The sequence below is a fragment of the Diadema setosum genome, chromosome 7, assembly GCF_964275005.1.
Source record: "Diadema setosum chromosome 7, eeDiaSeto1, whole genome shotgun sequence".
In the NCBI taxonomy this organism is placed as follows: Eukaryota; Metazoa; Echinodermata; class Echinoidea; order Diadematoida; family Diadematidae; genus Diadema; species Diadema setosum.
In genome coordinates, this window is record NC_092691.1 from 8,174,808 (window position 1) to 8,193,246 (window position 18,439).

General features: G+C 38.8%; 1 protein-coding gene across 1 annotated transcript in view; it reads right to left on the reverse strand.

Moving 5' to 3' along the window:
• Window positions 1–11,219: 11,219 nt before the first annotated feature.
• The window catches only part of LOC140230400 (activating signal cointegrator 1-like), a 20,553-nt gene continuing 13,333 nt past the window's right edge, over window positions 11,220–18,439 (reverse strand). The window contains exons 8-12 of the mRNA XM_072310548.1: window positions 16,990–17,171; window positions 16,058–16,182; window positions 14,357–14,448; window positions 11,971–12,067; window positions 11,220–11,695 (exon numbers count right to left, since the gene is read on the reverse strand). Coding sequence (XP_072166649.1) covers window positions 11,628–11,695; window positions 11,971–12,067; window positions 14,357–14,448; window positions 16,058–16,182; window positions 16,990–17,171 — 564 coding nt within the window. The 3' untranslated portion in view covers window positions 11,220–11,627. The remainder of the gene's footprint in view (window positions 11,696–11,970; window positions 12,068–14,356; window positions 14,449–16,057; window positions 16,183–16,989; window positions 17,172–18,439) is intronic.

The window sequence follows — 18,439 nt, forward strand, 5'->3', positions numbered from 1 at the left end:
ATTCCCTTCAAACAGGTAGTAACCTTTGATACTTATGTGTCGACGTTATATATATATATATATATATATATATATATATATATATATATACATTGTATGCAATACACTAAACAGTAAACGCACTTATTGTCTGTAGAGTGCAGTAGATATATTACATGTCTTCAAATTCGTTACTATCGAGGGGAAACACACAAAACAAGACTTATCGAACCAACAAAATCTCCTTAAACCTATAATGTCCCTGAGAGCGATGAACAAATATATATAACTGTCTTCCCCTCAAAACCGGATGCCCAGTGATGACTATGTGCAATAATTGATTTTAGGCCTTGTAGCGTCTGAAACTTGATATGTTTCGCATTGCGACGACGTCAATACCAAATGAGACACCCATGAATCGTACCGTACGAATGAAAGCCCCACGGGCGATAATTCTTTCGACTTGTGCAAACCGAAGTTTAAGTGGCGTTTGCTGCGCAAAAGAAACATTTTGATCTTTTGAAAGCCATGGCTGAAGGAAGGGATACGCGACACCGCCCTCAGCGGTTTTAGGAGCTCATGTTTCACTGCGTTTTTAAGTGGCATCAGCAGTGAATCGGCAGTGATTGGTGACACAGACTGTCGTTATATAAAGTGGCGGCAAACTGTATGAATATTTTTTTTTCCAAAACCAATGCCTCTATCTAGAACAAGTGGTCAACAACTGCTAAATTATATTCCTACAATGATTTTGATTGAACTTTGCCCCCATTTTGCTAAGTTGCGGGAAGGGGGGGGGGGGAGCAAATCGAAATAAAGTAAGTGACAAGTACGGTGTTGTAGTTTAAAGCTACCCAAAACAATTAAAGATGAAAGCCACCCCAAAAATAAAGAAACTCTAAAAGAAAGAGGGAAAAAATCCCTACAGAACGTTCCAAAAATGACAAAAATCGGAAAGAAAATTATTAAGATATGACATTTTGAATTGTCACATTTCTTAGGAAAATATTTCTTGAGCAGTTCTTATGAATATTCAAATGAGCGAGTTGATGATGTCATGCCCTCAACGTTATTTTTCAGATAATGTTGAAATGTCAAAATGTTTTAACCTCCTTTATTTCTAATCTTATCCAATTCTAATAATTTTTTACACTGTTCTGCGGGGATTTTTTTTTTCTGATGAAATTGATAAAAATTTGGCGTGGATTTCTTCTTTTAGGAAGAATATCAAGCAATGCACATTGAATAACAACATGCACACCCACACACCCACACACCCACACACACAAACATATCTAAACACACACAAACATACACAATATACATACTTATTGGCGAACTGGAATACAATCGTAATTGTAATTGTGTTATTGATGAAAAAAAAAAAACCCACACATTTCTCCTCCTCCTCCGTGGTATGCCACCCTTCCCCCTCCTTTACATCATCATCAGGATAAGCCAGTCTTTGCCATAAGTGATTCAGTAACGCAGTTTTCCGGATAATGACCTTGTTATATTTTCGGATTAACAAACCTTCGGATAACGAACCTTATTTTGTTTTTCGGATCAACGTACCCTCGGAACATTGAACCTTCCAAATAGCGATCCTTACTTCATTTTCGGATTAACGAACCTTCTGAATAATGAGCCTTATTTCAATTTCAAATTATCGAACCTTCGGAATAATGCCACAAATTGGATGTTCAGATTAACGAACCCTTATCATTTTCTGATTGACTATAACCTCTAGGTATATGGAATCTGTGTGTTTCGGAATATCGAACCTTCGGAATAACGAACCTTATTTCATTTTTCGGATTATTGAACCTTCGGAATAACAAACATCACTCGCATTGGTTGATGAATACCTAAGATTGCAAGTAACCCTCGATCAAAACAATGAGCAATCTAGACAATTTTGAGAGCTATAGCTATACATAAGAGAGAGGAGGGAAAGAGAAACGTATTGCGTCTGAGAAAAGGTGGAGATTTAGCACGAGAGAGATCCATTCAGATGGTCAGAAATATACTTATGGGGTTCTGTGTATATAATCTATACATCCGGTGGATCTAGAGGGGCGCACCGGGAGCGCGCCCCTCTTTATTTTTAGTTAAAACAGAAGAAATAAAGAGGAAAAATGGAGGGGAGAGGGCGTGCGCCCCCCCCCCCCTCTTTAATTTTGTAAAGGCGCCTCCCCTTTTCGGAATTCCTGCATCCGCCCCTGTGAATGTACATTATGAGAGAGAGGGAGAGATTGACAGGGAATCATCTCTGTTGTAAAGACACAAACATCAAGTAAATGATTTAAGATGTAGCGATGAACATCTGTGACCAACGGCTGGAACCATAGGGGCCAAATCTACCCAGCACGAGTGACATAATGCGGCCCCTTAAACACTTTCTCTCATGATTCGTGCTGTGTCAAACGGTTAGAGCGCCGCGGGTTGTTATCTTTGAGTAAGTGGATGTGCAATCTTCAAACAAGGATAATTACGATTAGGAAAAAAAAAGACACACTAAAATTAATGGTGACGCAAACGTAACAAGCATACAAACGTTCACTCAAATAATTGCTAGGGCTTTCATTGGTGGACTTGCGAGGTTTTCCTTTCTGTTTTGTTGTTGTTGTTATTTGTCATTGCGAACTCTGAAAGGATTTTAAATGGGAGTCGATACAGTCATCCGGTTGGCACCGACCTTCCTCCGTAATGACACAAAATATTATACCGCGTTACATCAACAGCTGGTGGCAGCTGTATTTTGCTGTATGATTTATATTCGTGTTTGGAGATATTATATCCACGCGCGCGCACACACACATGTATATATATATATATTATATATATGTATATACATATATATATTATTATTTATATAAACATGTTAAATGGGCCATGACGTGAACAAAAGGGCCCTTAGCCCCGCTACTCGCAAACGCCAGAAAACGGCGCGGAAGTTTAACAAACAATACGCGCAAAAAAAGATCAACTAGCTAACTACGCGGAAATGCATAGACGCATCAAAAAGTGACAGGATTTGGACAAAACATGCTGTTTTGAATGTCGTAATTGGAGCATTTAGGAGTGGAATTTCAGACAAAGGTTTGCATATCCAAATACGTCAGTTTCTTCTACAATATGGAGGTGAAAACTCATTTTCGGTATAATAATGCCCTAAGGGCCCTTTTCTCGCGTCACGGCCCATCCTTTATATGTTATATATATAATATGTGCGAGAGATATAGGGAGAGAGAGAGAGAGAGAACCGACAGACAGACCAATAGAGATAATAATATACATTGCATTATGAAACATTTCTTACGTCTAACAAAGTGTCTAATGTACGTTTGAAAGTGTGTACATATACAGTGATAGTTGCAAGACAAGAATGGCACAGTCCTAAGCAATTTGTTTGCCAGACGTCAGATTTAAACTATAGAGACGGCTATAGAGACCCTATCAAGCAAAAGAGCCGTCTAAAAAGAACAACATGTGAACAATGCATATGAGCAACTGGATTAAAAAACAAAACAAAACAAAACAAAACACGTGTTCTAATGGCGGGCTATACCCTAAGGGAGTAAAGAGAATTAAACGCCGAGACAAGGAACAAAGAAAAGAAACAACAACATATCCACACCAACGATAAAGATAAGAAAATGTTACCCTAATGAGTTCATGGAAGTGGAGCCTGAAGTCAATATCCTGTTAAGTCATTATTTGATTCGAGATGCTCTCAATATGTTTATGTGGGCGGGGGGGGGGGGGGGCTTTTCTCTTCTGATTCTTCACTTAAAAAGGTCCCATTATGTTGTAACAAGACCTTGATAAGGTTACTGCTTTCACACATTTGGGACTCCTGTAAAGATCGACGAAAGAAAACAGAGTATCTCGAGACAATATTGCGCAACCATGGATCCTCCTAAGCTGTATGTAAGTACATGTGTATACCATTATAACAAATGCTCAGGAACCCCTGGTTCCGACGTGTTTTTTTCTAACATTAATTGCTTTTAAATGAAAGAAATATATTTTAACATATTCCTTTCATTTAATATGCCTTGTCCGCCTTGGACTACTTAACATAACAATGTCGGAATTTCGGAGCTTGGGTATTAATTTTGTTCCATGTTCATCCTTTAACTGCCGTCAACCAGGGACAGCGTGGTGGTAGTGTCGCTGCCCGGAAAGCAGTAAATGAGAGGTTCGAGTCCCACCATGCCCACTGGATTCTTTTTCCGACATGTTTGTTAATTTACAGATCAGCAGTTGCGATCTTAACAAATTCAACTTGTACAGGGAGACAGATTGAAGAAATCAATTGCTTTGGTTTTGTTGATATACGAGAGTTCTGAAAGAAGAAGGAAAACCAGACAGAAAGTTTCTTAACCACCCACACAGGCATACATTCAAAATCACGCGTATTCGCACACACTGTATAGAACACTGTTGTCTTGAAAAGATTACTTCTGTTGGCGTTTTGTTTTCCTTCGTGATATTTCTCGTCTTCATGATAAAGTTGCCATCCTCATATTGCATTTCAACAGAGGTGCATTGATTGCAAGCAGAGAGGGGGAATCAGGAATGATGGGCTTTGTTGCAGTTAACATAAGTATAATATCTGTGATTCCGCGTATAGTGCTAAAGCCTCCAAAGACAATAGCTACCATGCAGTAATTGGTCATGTCCTGGATGTTGCCATGGCAACTTGGCAACTGCAGTTATTGCAGTATACCACGAATACAATACGAATAAACGTCTCCAACAGGTTAATGTTCAACAGTACTGTCGGTCAATGTCCCAAAATATCATTTCCTTCTTCAGGTAATATTATCATGACGAATGTCTTCCTGTGTGTGTGAGATAATTATCCGCAGGAAACCGTTAACGGGGAACTTACGTGGACATTTATTGCTGATGGATGCTAGCAGATGGTGATTTCCAGGAATTAAACTTCAACTACATGGCCAATATATCTCTCCCTGTCCCCTCTCTCTCCCTATATCTCTTTTTTTTCTGTCTCTCTCTGTTTCTCTCTCTCTCTCTCTCCCTCTCTTCTCTTCTTGCCGGGCATTGATTAGCTTAACCGTGTTTCGTGTCATAACCTTTGCCTTGAATTAAGATGATGATACTAATAGTACAGAATTTTCTCACAAGCTGCAGTTCACATTGCCCAAATAGTTGCACACTCGGACGGGTTTCACACTTGTCGTGTAATCGTAATTCTGACATGCATTTTTCAGCTTATTCATATATTACGGAGCGTTCAGACATTTAACTAAACCGTCACGAAACTCCCTAACCTGCCGTCTCCCCGTGCTACTTGTGGAAAGGCATTTCTTACAAATGCACGTCACAAAACAAACTAAATGGTCACTTATACGATATGAAATTGAATTACAATCACGCGGCCCCTGCTGTAGACCATGACGATATTCGATATTTGGTATTCATTGCTATCAGTTCATAAATGGAGAGCAAAAAGTATATTTCATTGAAACCCTGTCCTCTTAAACATAGTGCCAGAATTGCTTCGGTTGAAAAAATGTTCAATAGCCTGTACATTGCTAGATGTACTGATATAGTCATTTAAAGATCAAATTCCTGTTTGTCCCTCAAATTTGTAAACATTGAGAATTCATGTGCAGAATTCATGAGTCTATTCGGTTTCATCTTTTCTTTTATCCGTATAACTTATGAATTGAAATTCAGGGAAATCCATGCAAGGACAAGACATTCATTTCCATGGCAAAGACCCCTGAAATATGTTATGTTAAAAGTCTTACTTCTTCCTAGTGGCTATGCAAAATCAATTTCAAAGTCAATTTGTCTGGAGGACTCAAGGAGCTCTAACGGCGAATCCTTGTTACAAGTTACAGTTTGCGAAACAACGCCCCCGTGACACGGTCATGAGCATCAGAAATTTACGAGAGCGGTGAATTATTACTGGCATCCTGTACTTTTTAACTCCCCTCTGGAATGTGTATCCTTTAAACGGGATGCGATGCCCATTGCACGGCTTTTCTCTTGATCCAGGTGTACCAGATCAAATCGGGACAAGATAATGCTGGTGCAATTCATACTAGTATTTGAAATACATGGAGAACCGTCTGGATGTAAAACGCTTAATTAAGAACAGCGAATCGGTTAATCTTTGTTGTTGTTATTATTAATATTCTTAACCACATCATTATCATTATAATCATTATTACTATAATCATAATAACAATAATTCAATAATTTTTATGATATTATTATAATCATTATCATCATCATTATCATCATCATCATCATCATCATCATTATCACCATTATTACCTTGTACAATCAGCACAAAAACAATCTTGAAAACAGAGATACACTAGATTTGCGGTTCACCATGTATAGTCCTTAGAAGGACTGTTGGAATGACAGGAGAAAGATAGAAAGAAAGAAAGAAAGGTCGGATAAGAGGTAAGAAATCGAGTAGGAGTATTCTTTCTGGAGTGAGTGTAGTCCTGATAAGGACTGTGAACCAAGGAAATTTGAACAGTTGACTGTCCTGAGGATGGACAGTCTACTGTCCGAAACGTCGAGTCCTTTCCTAAACTCTTCTAATTTCCTTGGTTCACAGTCCTTTTCAGGACTACACTCACTCCAGAAAGAATACTCCTACTCGATTTCTTACCTCTTATCTGACCGTTCTTTCTTTCTATCTGTCTCCTGTCATTCCAACAGTCCTTCTAAGGACTATACATGGCAGGGCTGCCAACTCTCACTCATTGAGAGTGAGACTCACCCATTTTGGTCCTTTCTCACTCTAAAACTTTATTTCATTTGCATGCATTTCTATTGATCTCACTCATTTTGACTCCGAAATTATAGCATTGGTCTATGGGAGTCTCACTCTCAAGTAGTTTCCAATGTTGGCAGCCCTGACATGGTGAACCGCAAACCTAGTGTATCTTATGTACTACACCATGCAAACACCTTCTCTCAAAAATCATTTGAAAACAGAGGTATATATTACAAATCCTACTTCACACTGTACTACATCATCTTATCACATGGCATAGATTCACAGTCACATTATTGAAACGGTCAGCAGGACTTGAGCAATTCTCGGGAGGTCTCACGATAATCAAGGCAGACCTGGCGGCCTCGCACAATCCATCATACCGTCGGTGAATGACAAGAGACGTAAGAACTTTGCCACACATTTTTGTCGAAAGAGCTCTTAAAGGCATATTCTTTACCTCCTTTTATTTCCTTAGGAATGATACACGACACCTCTGTGCGCACCACACCACGTGGTTCTGACAAAGAAAGAGACATACAAGATATGAAAAATAAAGAGTATGATCCATGCAATTCAAACATGTTTACTTGTTAATAACTTCCATTAACAATGATACGATCTAACCACGTCCTACGGATGCATTCCTTTTGGCAAGCAAAAAAAGTACATGATAGTCATTGCAAGGTTTCTAACAGTGACACAAGACTGAGCAGAGATAATGTAAGTTCTCTCCTCTGGAGTCTTGCTTGTGTGCATACCAATTAGATATAATAGTCAAAGGGATGTATAGTATTGGTTGAGGTGAGGATGTAGCCTTTAACTTTGTGCAAAATAAAGTACTTAGCAACCACTCAATTAAATATTAAATAGCAGACGATTCTCAGAAGAATTCAAAGTTCATTTGAATGAAAATTGGTTTTGAAGTGGCTGACATATCCAAAAACAAAGTAAAGGAAGGTGACCCTAATAAATGGTGGGCCCCAACTTTCATTAGGATTGCTTTGTTTTGGATATCTCAGCCAATTCAAAACCAAATTTTCATCAACTAAACATTGAATCCCTCTTCGAATTATATGCCCTTTCATATTCCATAAGTTGTTTCTCATTATCTCACAAAATCTTCATCAAAAAACGTTGGAAACCTGTAGCCCCATCTCAACCGAAACTGCACCATCCCTATAAAGGAATATGCTGCATTTCTCAAGTCACAAACTTGTGGGTTGAAGTTTGCTCAAAATAGTCAGCAACTCATGCATAGGAAATGTTCATACTGTATTTTGACCAGAGCTGGGGAAGAATTTTCAGACATGTAATGTTTGAAAAGCCAAGTCGTAACAAAATGAACTCCATCGAAGCTACGAGTGTACTTAAAGAGCTGCATACATGTACGTGTCAGTAGGATACCATGCACACCAACACTCTATTGCACAAAATCTCACTTTATAGAGTTTATGACCGCAAATGTTAGAGACGGCTGCCGTAAATTCACTGAGCACCAACTTGACCCACAATGTTAAAAAGATACAGTAAACTCGTAATACAAAGATACCTGCCATATTGAACATATACCTGTAACACAGTCTTTTCCTTGATCAGAATGGAACAGTCTTTTTTTGATATTATTGTTTTTTGGCTACTTAGTTCAAGTGTATATAGGAATAATGTGATACCAAAAACAATATCTCTGAATCCCCAAAACTTCTTCATGCTGAGTTTCCATCATACTTTGCTCATCTTTTCAACCTCATACAATAAAACTTGGGAGACAAATGTAAATATGCCAGAACCCAGGTACATTCTAATGTGGTCATGGAAGTCTCATGATCACAGGAATGTGTTTAAATACTTCAATGTTGACTCCAGCATATTTGCAAAAGAATGCTAAATTTCAGCAGGACGAAAATGCTACAACAGTATTACACAATGCACATGTTTCACTGTTCTATTAGAGATACTTTGAAAACTTTGCAAATAGCTGACCAGGATTCTTCACATCAGCATCTTGTTCCACTGCCCATAGCTACCAATACCACCCACGTACACACTCTGTTCTCAATTCTCAGAATTTGCATTGGTCACAACAACCTGTTAGCTACATGTGTAAGTATCATAGACACGTCCCAGTAATTTGATTCCCAGTTTTCTTTGAAGTTTTGAAGCACAAATCTTCCTACTTTCAGAAGTACCCTCTCTCTCCCTCTCCCTCCCTCTCTCTCCTCTCTCCCTCTCTCTCTTTCTCTTTCTCTCTCTCTCTTTGTCTGTTAAGACAACACAGACATGTAGATCTCAATCATATCCACAATGTTCTGTCAATGCTTATTCCAGCTGCATCATTTTGGAATATGTTTGCAAAAGCTGCTCGAGTATTTTGGATAACTCCGCTGATGATTAGAAACTGAACATGCACTGCAATGATATAATAATAAAAATCATGTGTTCAACAGTTTAGTTTCTTTGGTTGCTTGTTGATCAATTCTTACACATACATACAGTTCACGAAGAATTCATTGGTAGCATGCTATTTACTAAATATCATTTCAGGTTAAATGGTACAAAGTTTTGAACAAAAGAATGACATTTTGGATACCATGATCTTGGCCTGCATTCACGCTTGATAAATCTCAAGAGATGATGTTCAGCAGTAAACACTATAAATGCAAATAACAGAGTTGATAAAAATGATATTTTCAGCCAACCTGCAAACTTAACGTGTATGACCTATTGTGGGTTTTGTGATGCAGGGTCAAAAATGACCATGGCACCTTTAATGGCTGCCAATTTTTCTTTAAGGTTTAGTGTTTGCCAGGAGGGATGGGGTGTGTGCCATTTTCTGGGATCAATTTTAGCAGAGCATTTCTGTTTTTTTTTTTTTTTTTTTTAATGACTGTGTTACAGACTGCAGTTGCTAGAATAACTACAGAAACATTCAACACCGACAGGTTGCAGCGAAGATGCTGCCATGTAGACTACAAATATTCATGTTGCTGTATTTGTAATCCGGTCTATAAATCAGAGCAATAGTGGTTCTTCAACCACCCAAGCAATATATCTTATGCTAATCCATAACTAAAGGTGGTCAGTGATGTATATTTCATGCAGATTTGAAGTTCATGCAAGTTTGTCCCCAAGAAGGCACAGTATAACATGTAGCTCTATTTTTTTTTTCCTTATCTGTCTCGTGTTTTCCAGAGGAGAACAAATTCTGTTCAACTACTAGAGGACAAAATAAAGTAAAAATAAAGGGAATTCCATAAAATCTGAGTTCTTCTTTTTTTAAAGTACACATTCCCTAAACCTGTTTATGTTACTTTAAGACAGGTACTCCCCCTGCCTTCTGAAAGAGGCAAGTCAAGTGCACTACTATCATTATTTGAGAAAAAGTGAAAATATGCTGAATTTTCTTTATATTTTCTTTATATCATTCTATGCATGTGACATCACATACTGTAGGAGTCATCTCATCCAGCTATGGCAGCACTGAAACTTCAAACAATATTCATAACTTTTGAATGGATTGTCCGATTTTCCTCACACTTTCACTGATGTATTCTACTAATATTGCTGCATTCACTCAATCCACACAAATTATCATGCAAAAATTGGCCTTGCACCCGAAAGCCTCGATGAGCGTGTAACGTTTAAATAAAAAAACAAACAAACAAACAAAGACTCTGTTGGATCACAAAGACGGTACCACTTGCGGCAAGATGCCATAGCTTTGCTTGGTGTTGTCTATATCACGCTTGCAAACCTAGGGGTGTTTCATTAAGCTGTTCTTAAAGTTACGAACAAGTTACGAGCGACTCGTGATCAGTTGTGATGTGCTATACTTATCAGAATTTCAATAATTTCAGCACAAGAACTGATCCAGTTGCTCGTATGTCATTCGTAACTTTAAGAACAGCTTTATAAAACACCCCCCTGGATTGGTAAACTGCCTTTTTACACACATTGGCACATTGTTGCTTACAATTACCCCGGTGTAAACTCTCAATGGCACAGTTAAAGTGGAACCTTGTTTTAATGAGGTTGGATGGAGTAAAATACCTGATGTAGCGAGGTAATTTTGCAAGTCCCATTCCTTTCAAATTCTTTTCTTTCTACCCGTCCTATAACAAGATTGCAGATTTGATAAGGATGTGTTAGTGGTACCAAGCAGCTCGCTATGAAGAGGCTTCCCTGTATAATAATAGAGGCCCTAAGAAACTACTGCAGACCTATTTAAGTTTGAGAATACTCTATGAAAATGATGGATTTGCTTTTTTCTTGAATACACAAATTTAGAAGTTAACCCGTTGAGGACGGTTTGACTTTGCTACGACACGCATTTCCCATAGACACCCGCCCGAGAATTCTTGGGACTCGTCCTCAACGGATTAATGAAATGATCCAGATTTCACAGGTATCAGAAATCTTCTGGTAGATTTTTTTTTTTTTTGCCAAATCAAAAGTACTGGTAGCAGAGGGATAATACCAATGACAGGAAAAAAAGCAAAAACAAAGATGCACTACAAATTTGTGAATCTACTCAAACAAGGATACTCTAATTGCAAAGATTACACAAGGAGAGAAGTCTATGAATGCTAAGACTCTGAAAGGCAGGAAAGAAATACAACTGCTGCATAAAAGAAAAATTTAGTGCTATAAAGGGAAAGTGGATATCCTACACCGTAATAATCAGTTCATCCTATTTCCTTTTGATGCCACCGCTCTCTGTCTGATCCATGTGAATATACTTTCATCGCTCTATAACTGCAAGGAGTATCTGCCGTCAGAAGTTCAGGCATACAACTGCATTGGCTTTTAGTGGTCCTCCAGACGAAGAAGAGAAGTGCAGATTCCAAGTTAACCTCTAACCTGGCACCCACTATCATGAGTTCTGGAGACTCTGCCTAAGGCCTTGCTTTGCTGCTTTATGCATCTGTCCATCCAGTCTCCCTGTTGCAAAGAAAGAAGGACAAAATTTAAAAATAAAAGGCAGTTTACGGAATGAAGGACAAAATTATGAAAATAAAAGGCAGTATATGGTTATGGATTATGGAGAGAAGACCATTACCCGAGTGTCACATATATTTATCAAACTACAAAACACCACACGGCAAATAATATAACATACATATATCACATAGAAGTATAGCTCAACAAAGGGGACTTGGTCATGTGTTTCCAAGGCAGCGATTGCAAAGCATCGTCGATATATTACTAGTACTTACATATTTTATGCTTTCCTTTGACTTGAAACTTGATTAATAACTCCTGTGGATTCTCACAGATGAAAACAAACGGTGAGGCAGACTCCCCTTTTGGGTACTAGAAGGGAAAACAAAGATGAGAGAGAAAATGCAGACTTAAATTCAAAGCATCCTGTTGTACTCCTGTGCCAAAGTCAATGGCATGATCTGAAATTCCAGGGGGTACTATATGAAGAGGAACATGCGAGATTTGAAATGCAAACTTGACAGGCACTTCACTCTCTGCCAAACAAACCATCACTTGTCTATCAGAAAGGCCCTGGCATGAAATTTCTATCCCTAAATCAAATTTTGGTTTGTGACATAATTTGACAGAGATTTGAAATCTCTTTCAAATGGTGTAACCATAATTTTGTGCATGTGTGTGAATTTTTGAGCGCTTTATGCCTTAGGGCCCTTAGCGCAGTCAAGGAAACTTATAACATACCTTGGATGTGGGCGTAAAGTTAGACTTAACTTATTTGCCCCTCGGTGTCGTCATTACATGACATTAATAACTTTTTGTTAGGCGCTGTGCAGTATAACATGGACAAAGAAATATCCCTTCGGGGTTGTATTTGTTCTTGTCTTGACTCCAGAACCTCTCTAAATTAGACTTGAAACTATTCACGGATGGGCTGTCAACTACAAATGATGGTAACTTATTCCACTCACTAATAACTCTTTGAGAGAAAGAGCACTGTCTCACTTTGGACTTTACATGTTTCTTCAGTATCTTAAATTTATGACCACGCGTCCTTCCTCCAACTGAGAACTCAAAAAAGTCTGAGGACTTCATATCATCAATCTCCTTCACAATCTTAAAAATCTGTATCATATCGGCTCTATGTCGTCTATATGCCAATGAAGGCAATTTCAAGTGTTTAAGTCTTGCTTCATAACTCAAAGGTCTGAGTGGACGTATCATTCTAGTAGCTCGACGCTGTACATTCTCTACTTTTACAACATTCTTCTTCCAATGAGGATGCCACACTGATGAACAATATTCTAATGTCGGTCTAACAATAGACTTGTACAGTTGAATAAATCCTTTCTCATTAAAAGTAGAAAATGTGCGATTGATAATTCCAATCTTACGATTCGCTGCAGTACAAATTGTATCCACATGATGAGTAAAATCTAACTTCTTGTCATAATTTACTCCAAGATCTTTTACATACGTAGCTACTGGAATAGGTGGGTTTGTTTCATCCATCTTATAATTGACACATGGGTTATTCCTTCCGTAATGGATAACTTTACACTTTTCCTGGTTAAAAGGAAGCTGCCACTTTTTTGACCAATCCATCACTCTAGTTAGTTCGGCTTGCAGATTGAGTACATCATCATTATCATATATCTGTGAATACAACTTAGTATCATCAGCAAAGAGCTTAACTTCACATCTGCCACTTAACAACACATCAGGAAGGTCGTTCACATACAACAGAAACAAAATCGGCCCCAAAACACTACCTTGTGGGACTCCACTAGATACTGCAGTTTGTGAAGATGAAACACCATTGACCACCAGAAATAAGTTTAATACATCAAGAAACAGAATCATAGATCATTGGAAGCGACAAAGGAGGTGTCAAAAATCTTTCCAGAAGGGCCTGGCACCCTAAACCCTCTGTCACTAGCCATGTGGTAATACTATCTTAAGAATATGCACACCTCAGCAAGGGGGTCCTTGACACAGGCTAGCATTATCTTGATTTTTTCTTTGCCCACTTGTGAAAAAAACTCATGTACATTAATTGTGCGTTCATCTCTCTTTATAGTATGGGCAGCGAAAATCCTTCCATCTCATTGGTCGGAAGTTTTGTGTTGATTTTTACTGGCTGCACCTTGCCTCACTGACGATAGCCACTGTATGTAAACATGTTATCGCACACATGCAGCAAGAGTTTACACACTTGGCAAGTGATCCGGCACTCAGTAAGAGACACTTGCTGGCTGGCTATCCATGCATCCAGTAAATTTTAAGTGCATCATGTAATTATTGGATGCATGGTTTGCATCTATGGAAAGCCAAAAGAGAATGTTTCAGGCTAAATTTGCCATCAGGTTACATGATTAAAAAATGTATTTCTGGAAAAAAAATTTGTCCCCATTTTATAAAACAGATGATGCTCACCTCTTTTGTGCAACAGTACGAATAGTGTGCATGTAGTAACTATTAAAGTTAGTCTAAGCCCAACTCAGCTTTGCCTTGTGGGTAAAACATTCCATAGTAACCTTATGCACATAATTCCCACTGATGCCCTCACACCTGTGCATCATTTGTGTCATGTAGCTGTGTAGGTATTTATGTGATGATTTCTAGCATCGAGTGTAAAACAGAAGAACATTGTGGCTGTTTCACCTTCTCCCTATAATCTTCTTGTGATAAACAGTCGACTACGTCCACACAGCCCAAGAGGCAGCCGACGGGGAAGTGTTCGGGAAACTGAAGGTCTGCATGAACAAAAACAGGTTAATAAGGTGCTGAAATGTGGCAGAGCATCAGAGCACACTGGGTATAAACAGCATTGAAATGTCATGGCAATGACCAATGACAAATATCTTTCTTAATCAATCAAGATACTTGGTACAACTTACATTGTAGTACAGAAACAATCATCTCAGCCACATTTTACAGCATACACCATATCCTACAAGTATAATTCACCAAATCTGTGTAAAATCAGTGAAAAATCAACAAAATTTTGCTGATTTGAGGTAGAAATATTTAAACTTTTATCTTGTAAACTGTGTTGTCAATTCAGGAATCAGATCTAAATTTAGTGGTTTAGAGGCTTTTTACTCTGCAGAGGAAATAAACAATGGTATTGTTAAATATATCGGTAGAGGGGTCTATTCACGATTCAGTTGTAGTTGGGAAACAGTGCATTTCATTCTTTGTCTTGTTTACATCTGTGCAGAGGTTTCACAATACTAGCACTTATAAATATGTAATGTTTAACTTTGATATATGCAACTTTTGTTAGGCTGTAGCTCATCACATATTTTCACACTCACTGCAGCCCCTCTGTTAGACTGCAATATTTCTCTTTGAGGAATATCTCATCTTAATATTGACATGGGAACTATTATATTGTGTTTTTGTTGTTTCTTGTGTTTGTGATGTAGTGTATTTCTGTTAGGCAGCTCACCACAAGCTCTGCTTTTTTGAGATTCTGCCTTCCTTGTACAACTTTATGTATGTGATTTACAACATGAAAAAGATGGAAAATAAATGCTTTACAAACTTGAACTTGAACTGGATAGAGCTTAACTGGAAGAGAAGTATCAAAGCTAAAACATAGTTCTCAGAAGGGGCTCAGAATTCATCCTCCATCATTTGAAATTTGCTCGTAATACATCAAAAGGCTCTACCAAGCATCTTGTCTGGCTGATGCAATTTGCTGGGATAATGAGTCGTTTTGGAGTATATCTTGGAGATCAAAAGTGTGAAACAGGAAAAGTCGGGTACACCCAACTTTTATTCCTGAAGCACCCTCGCCATTCAGTCGTAGGTATGTAGAATGCTACTAGTATGTGGTGATAGAATCGTGCCCTAGCAGTAGTACTGAACCGCATCCAGCTAACATGCTGCATGCAATTCACTCTTGTGCAAGAGATACTGCTGTGGTCCCATATATTGTAATCGATGGAATTAAGTACTAGAACATCACGATCACGTATGCTGTGAGACTGCATTACTTCCTGCGCACCTTGTTGGGTACTATCTCGCATTTTCGTCGTTACCCAACTGAAATTGTCCTTTCAAAGTGTTACTGCACACATTCTACATGTCTTCATTTCAGAGCACAAAATGAAAGTTTCTGCAGTCATATGAAAATATATGTTTTATCTTTAACTATCAGGATGCATTCATGGCTGCCCATTACAACTTTGATTGGTTTCATAAACATATTATACAAGATATCAGTGGGGATTCTTTGACACATAGCACTACAAACCCACAACCTTTGCAAATAGCTTCTTTTTCATTATGATTTTTGTGTTGATATTTTTCCCTCTCTTCTGTCAGCCTTAGGGATTTCTTCAAGATGTTTCTTACCATCGGAACTGAGATGCCTGTAAGCTGCTTTTGCCGTGTCGATTTGCTCCTGCTCAGGGGCTTTAGCCGCTGCAGCGATCCAGAGTCGACCACGGTGTGGGGAATACCAGGTCCTCCCTTCATGCCTGAGAGGAGGGAGAACAGGGAAGATGCTGAGGGAAAACTCCACTCAATCTAATGCAAGATGAGAGAGGCTTTTCCAATGTTTTCCTGTCACAATAGTCTCCATTTCTTTATTGACGGCCAACCCATTCCCCTCCCCCGCCAAAAAAAAAACAAAAAAAACAAAAATAATAATAAATTAAGTATTGTACAACATGATATTTTCGCGGCATGAAATTGGAAATTGGAGGTGATGGTCTTTTTCACGGCATGAACGTTTTGCAAAGTGCCTCTAGCATTCAATGCATACAATAGACAAGAACCTTTGCATGCATTTCAACTTTGTGAATCTTGGCTCTCGCAAAATTCACACAATTAAAATGCATGCTAACATTCCTTGTTTTACAGTAAGTGAACAACTTGATATGCAAACTGTTAGAGTCAGAACAATTACCTCACATTTTGAGCCATCTCTTTACTTTCAACTACAACACACAAAATATTCAATTCAAGGACCAAGGAACATTTTTGCACACAGCGGACAACGCACATGTTTGAGGCAGATTTTCTACTTTCTTTTGACCCTCTAAAGATTCTACAATCCACCGAAAGAGAACAAACAAACAAACAAACAAACAAACTCAGAGGCCTTACCAGGCCTTCCATTGCTAACTCTCTTGGAGGAGTTAGCACCTTAGTATATTTTTACACAGATATCTGGCGCCATACAGATGCTGTGATATGATTTCATGTACTTTTCCCCTAAATGCTGAGAAAGGGAGTCAGAAACATCGATATCATGCCTGAGGCGACAGACATTAGGGACTTACATTTTGATTCCTGCCACGAGCAGAGAGGCCCAGGGTTGGTGCATGCTGAGACAGCGACCCTCGTCCGACATCTCCATCAGCTCGCGGTCCTGTACCCGTGGGTTGCCTCGAGACGCCGTCTTTGTGTCTGTCGTGGAGTTGCTCGAAGATTGAAGGCCTCTGCTAGGAATACTGGAGACGAACTGGGTTCATATAGAGAACAATGTTGCCATCACAGTTATTGTACATTTTTGTATGTACTAGACTTAGCATATTAGGGAGCTTTTGATTTAAGGACACGGATGTTGATTTTGTGTGCCGTGTGCAAATATCTGCCGTTGGCATGGTTATGAGCTTGAAATCCTCCGTCCTCTTAATTGTAAGGGACAGTGGACTGATCTATGAAGGATGCAGACGTTCCAGGTGGTTGTATCCTGCAGATTTCACAGCATCCTCAATCAAAAGCTCCCTATTATATGAGCGGGTGATACAAGATACGATGTACGACTACCTTTTTTGAACATCACATGGATAACAAAACGCAGCATGAAATTCACACTGTTCACTGGTTTGTTTGTTTTTTTATTCAGAGGTAATGCTTATTGCCGATGCTGATTTTAATCTTAAAGCAGCAAAGAGAGTAGGAAGGTCTGATACAATAGTTTAGAAATACTCATAAGGGCCTTGGGTGCATTGGGTTCCAGGTTCAAGTCCCCATTGCATACAAAAGGATGTATGCCTCACAGGCCCAACTCAGCTGATGGCGTGCCAAGTTCGTGTGATGCAAGATACCTTTTTTGAACATCACATGGATATTAAAACAAAACGGCGTGCCAAGTTTGCATATTTTGTTTAAACACAAAAACCCACCAAAACCAAGCAATAAATCGCCATATGTCACAGTACAATGGAAGCTTCGTTCGTGGTTTCATTCCTCTTACATGTAGCTCTCATTGCGAGGTGATTGAATATTAATCGGTGTTCCTATTGGATCTGCAAGTAAATTCCAAATTTATGCTACTGTTTTGTGTGCAAAAGTCATGCCTACACAATAATAAAGCTACTGATTAAAAAAACAGTAATAATTGCAGATTCGTCATAAAAATTTACAGCATAGAAAAAGTTTGTCATTTGCTCTACAACCTTGCTCATTACATGTACAGCATAACAAAATCCATAAAGTTACATGGATTTGAAAAACAAAATGTTTTCCCAAATCATGGCTCTGTTGCCGTCTCAGAATTATGTGGCACATGAAGGGTTTTCACCGTGGCGCACACAGAGTTAAGGGTGACTACTGGTTGTCACAATGATGGTGGTGGTTTGTGATGATTGATGATGTAACTGGACAAATTCCTCCTGGATCGCAAGCTGTTGAGCTTCACCACATGGCCACAAGCAATCTAACGAGGGAGACAAATCTCTTAGCTGGCATGGAGGATGCTGCACAGTCCCTAGGAACAGTGACACT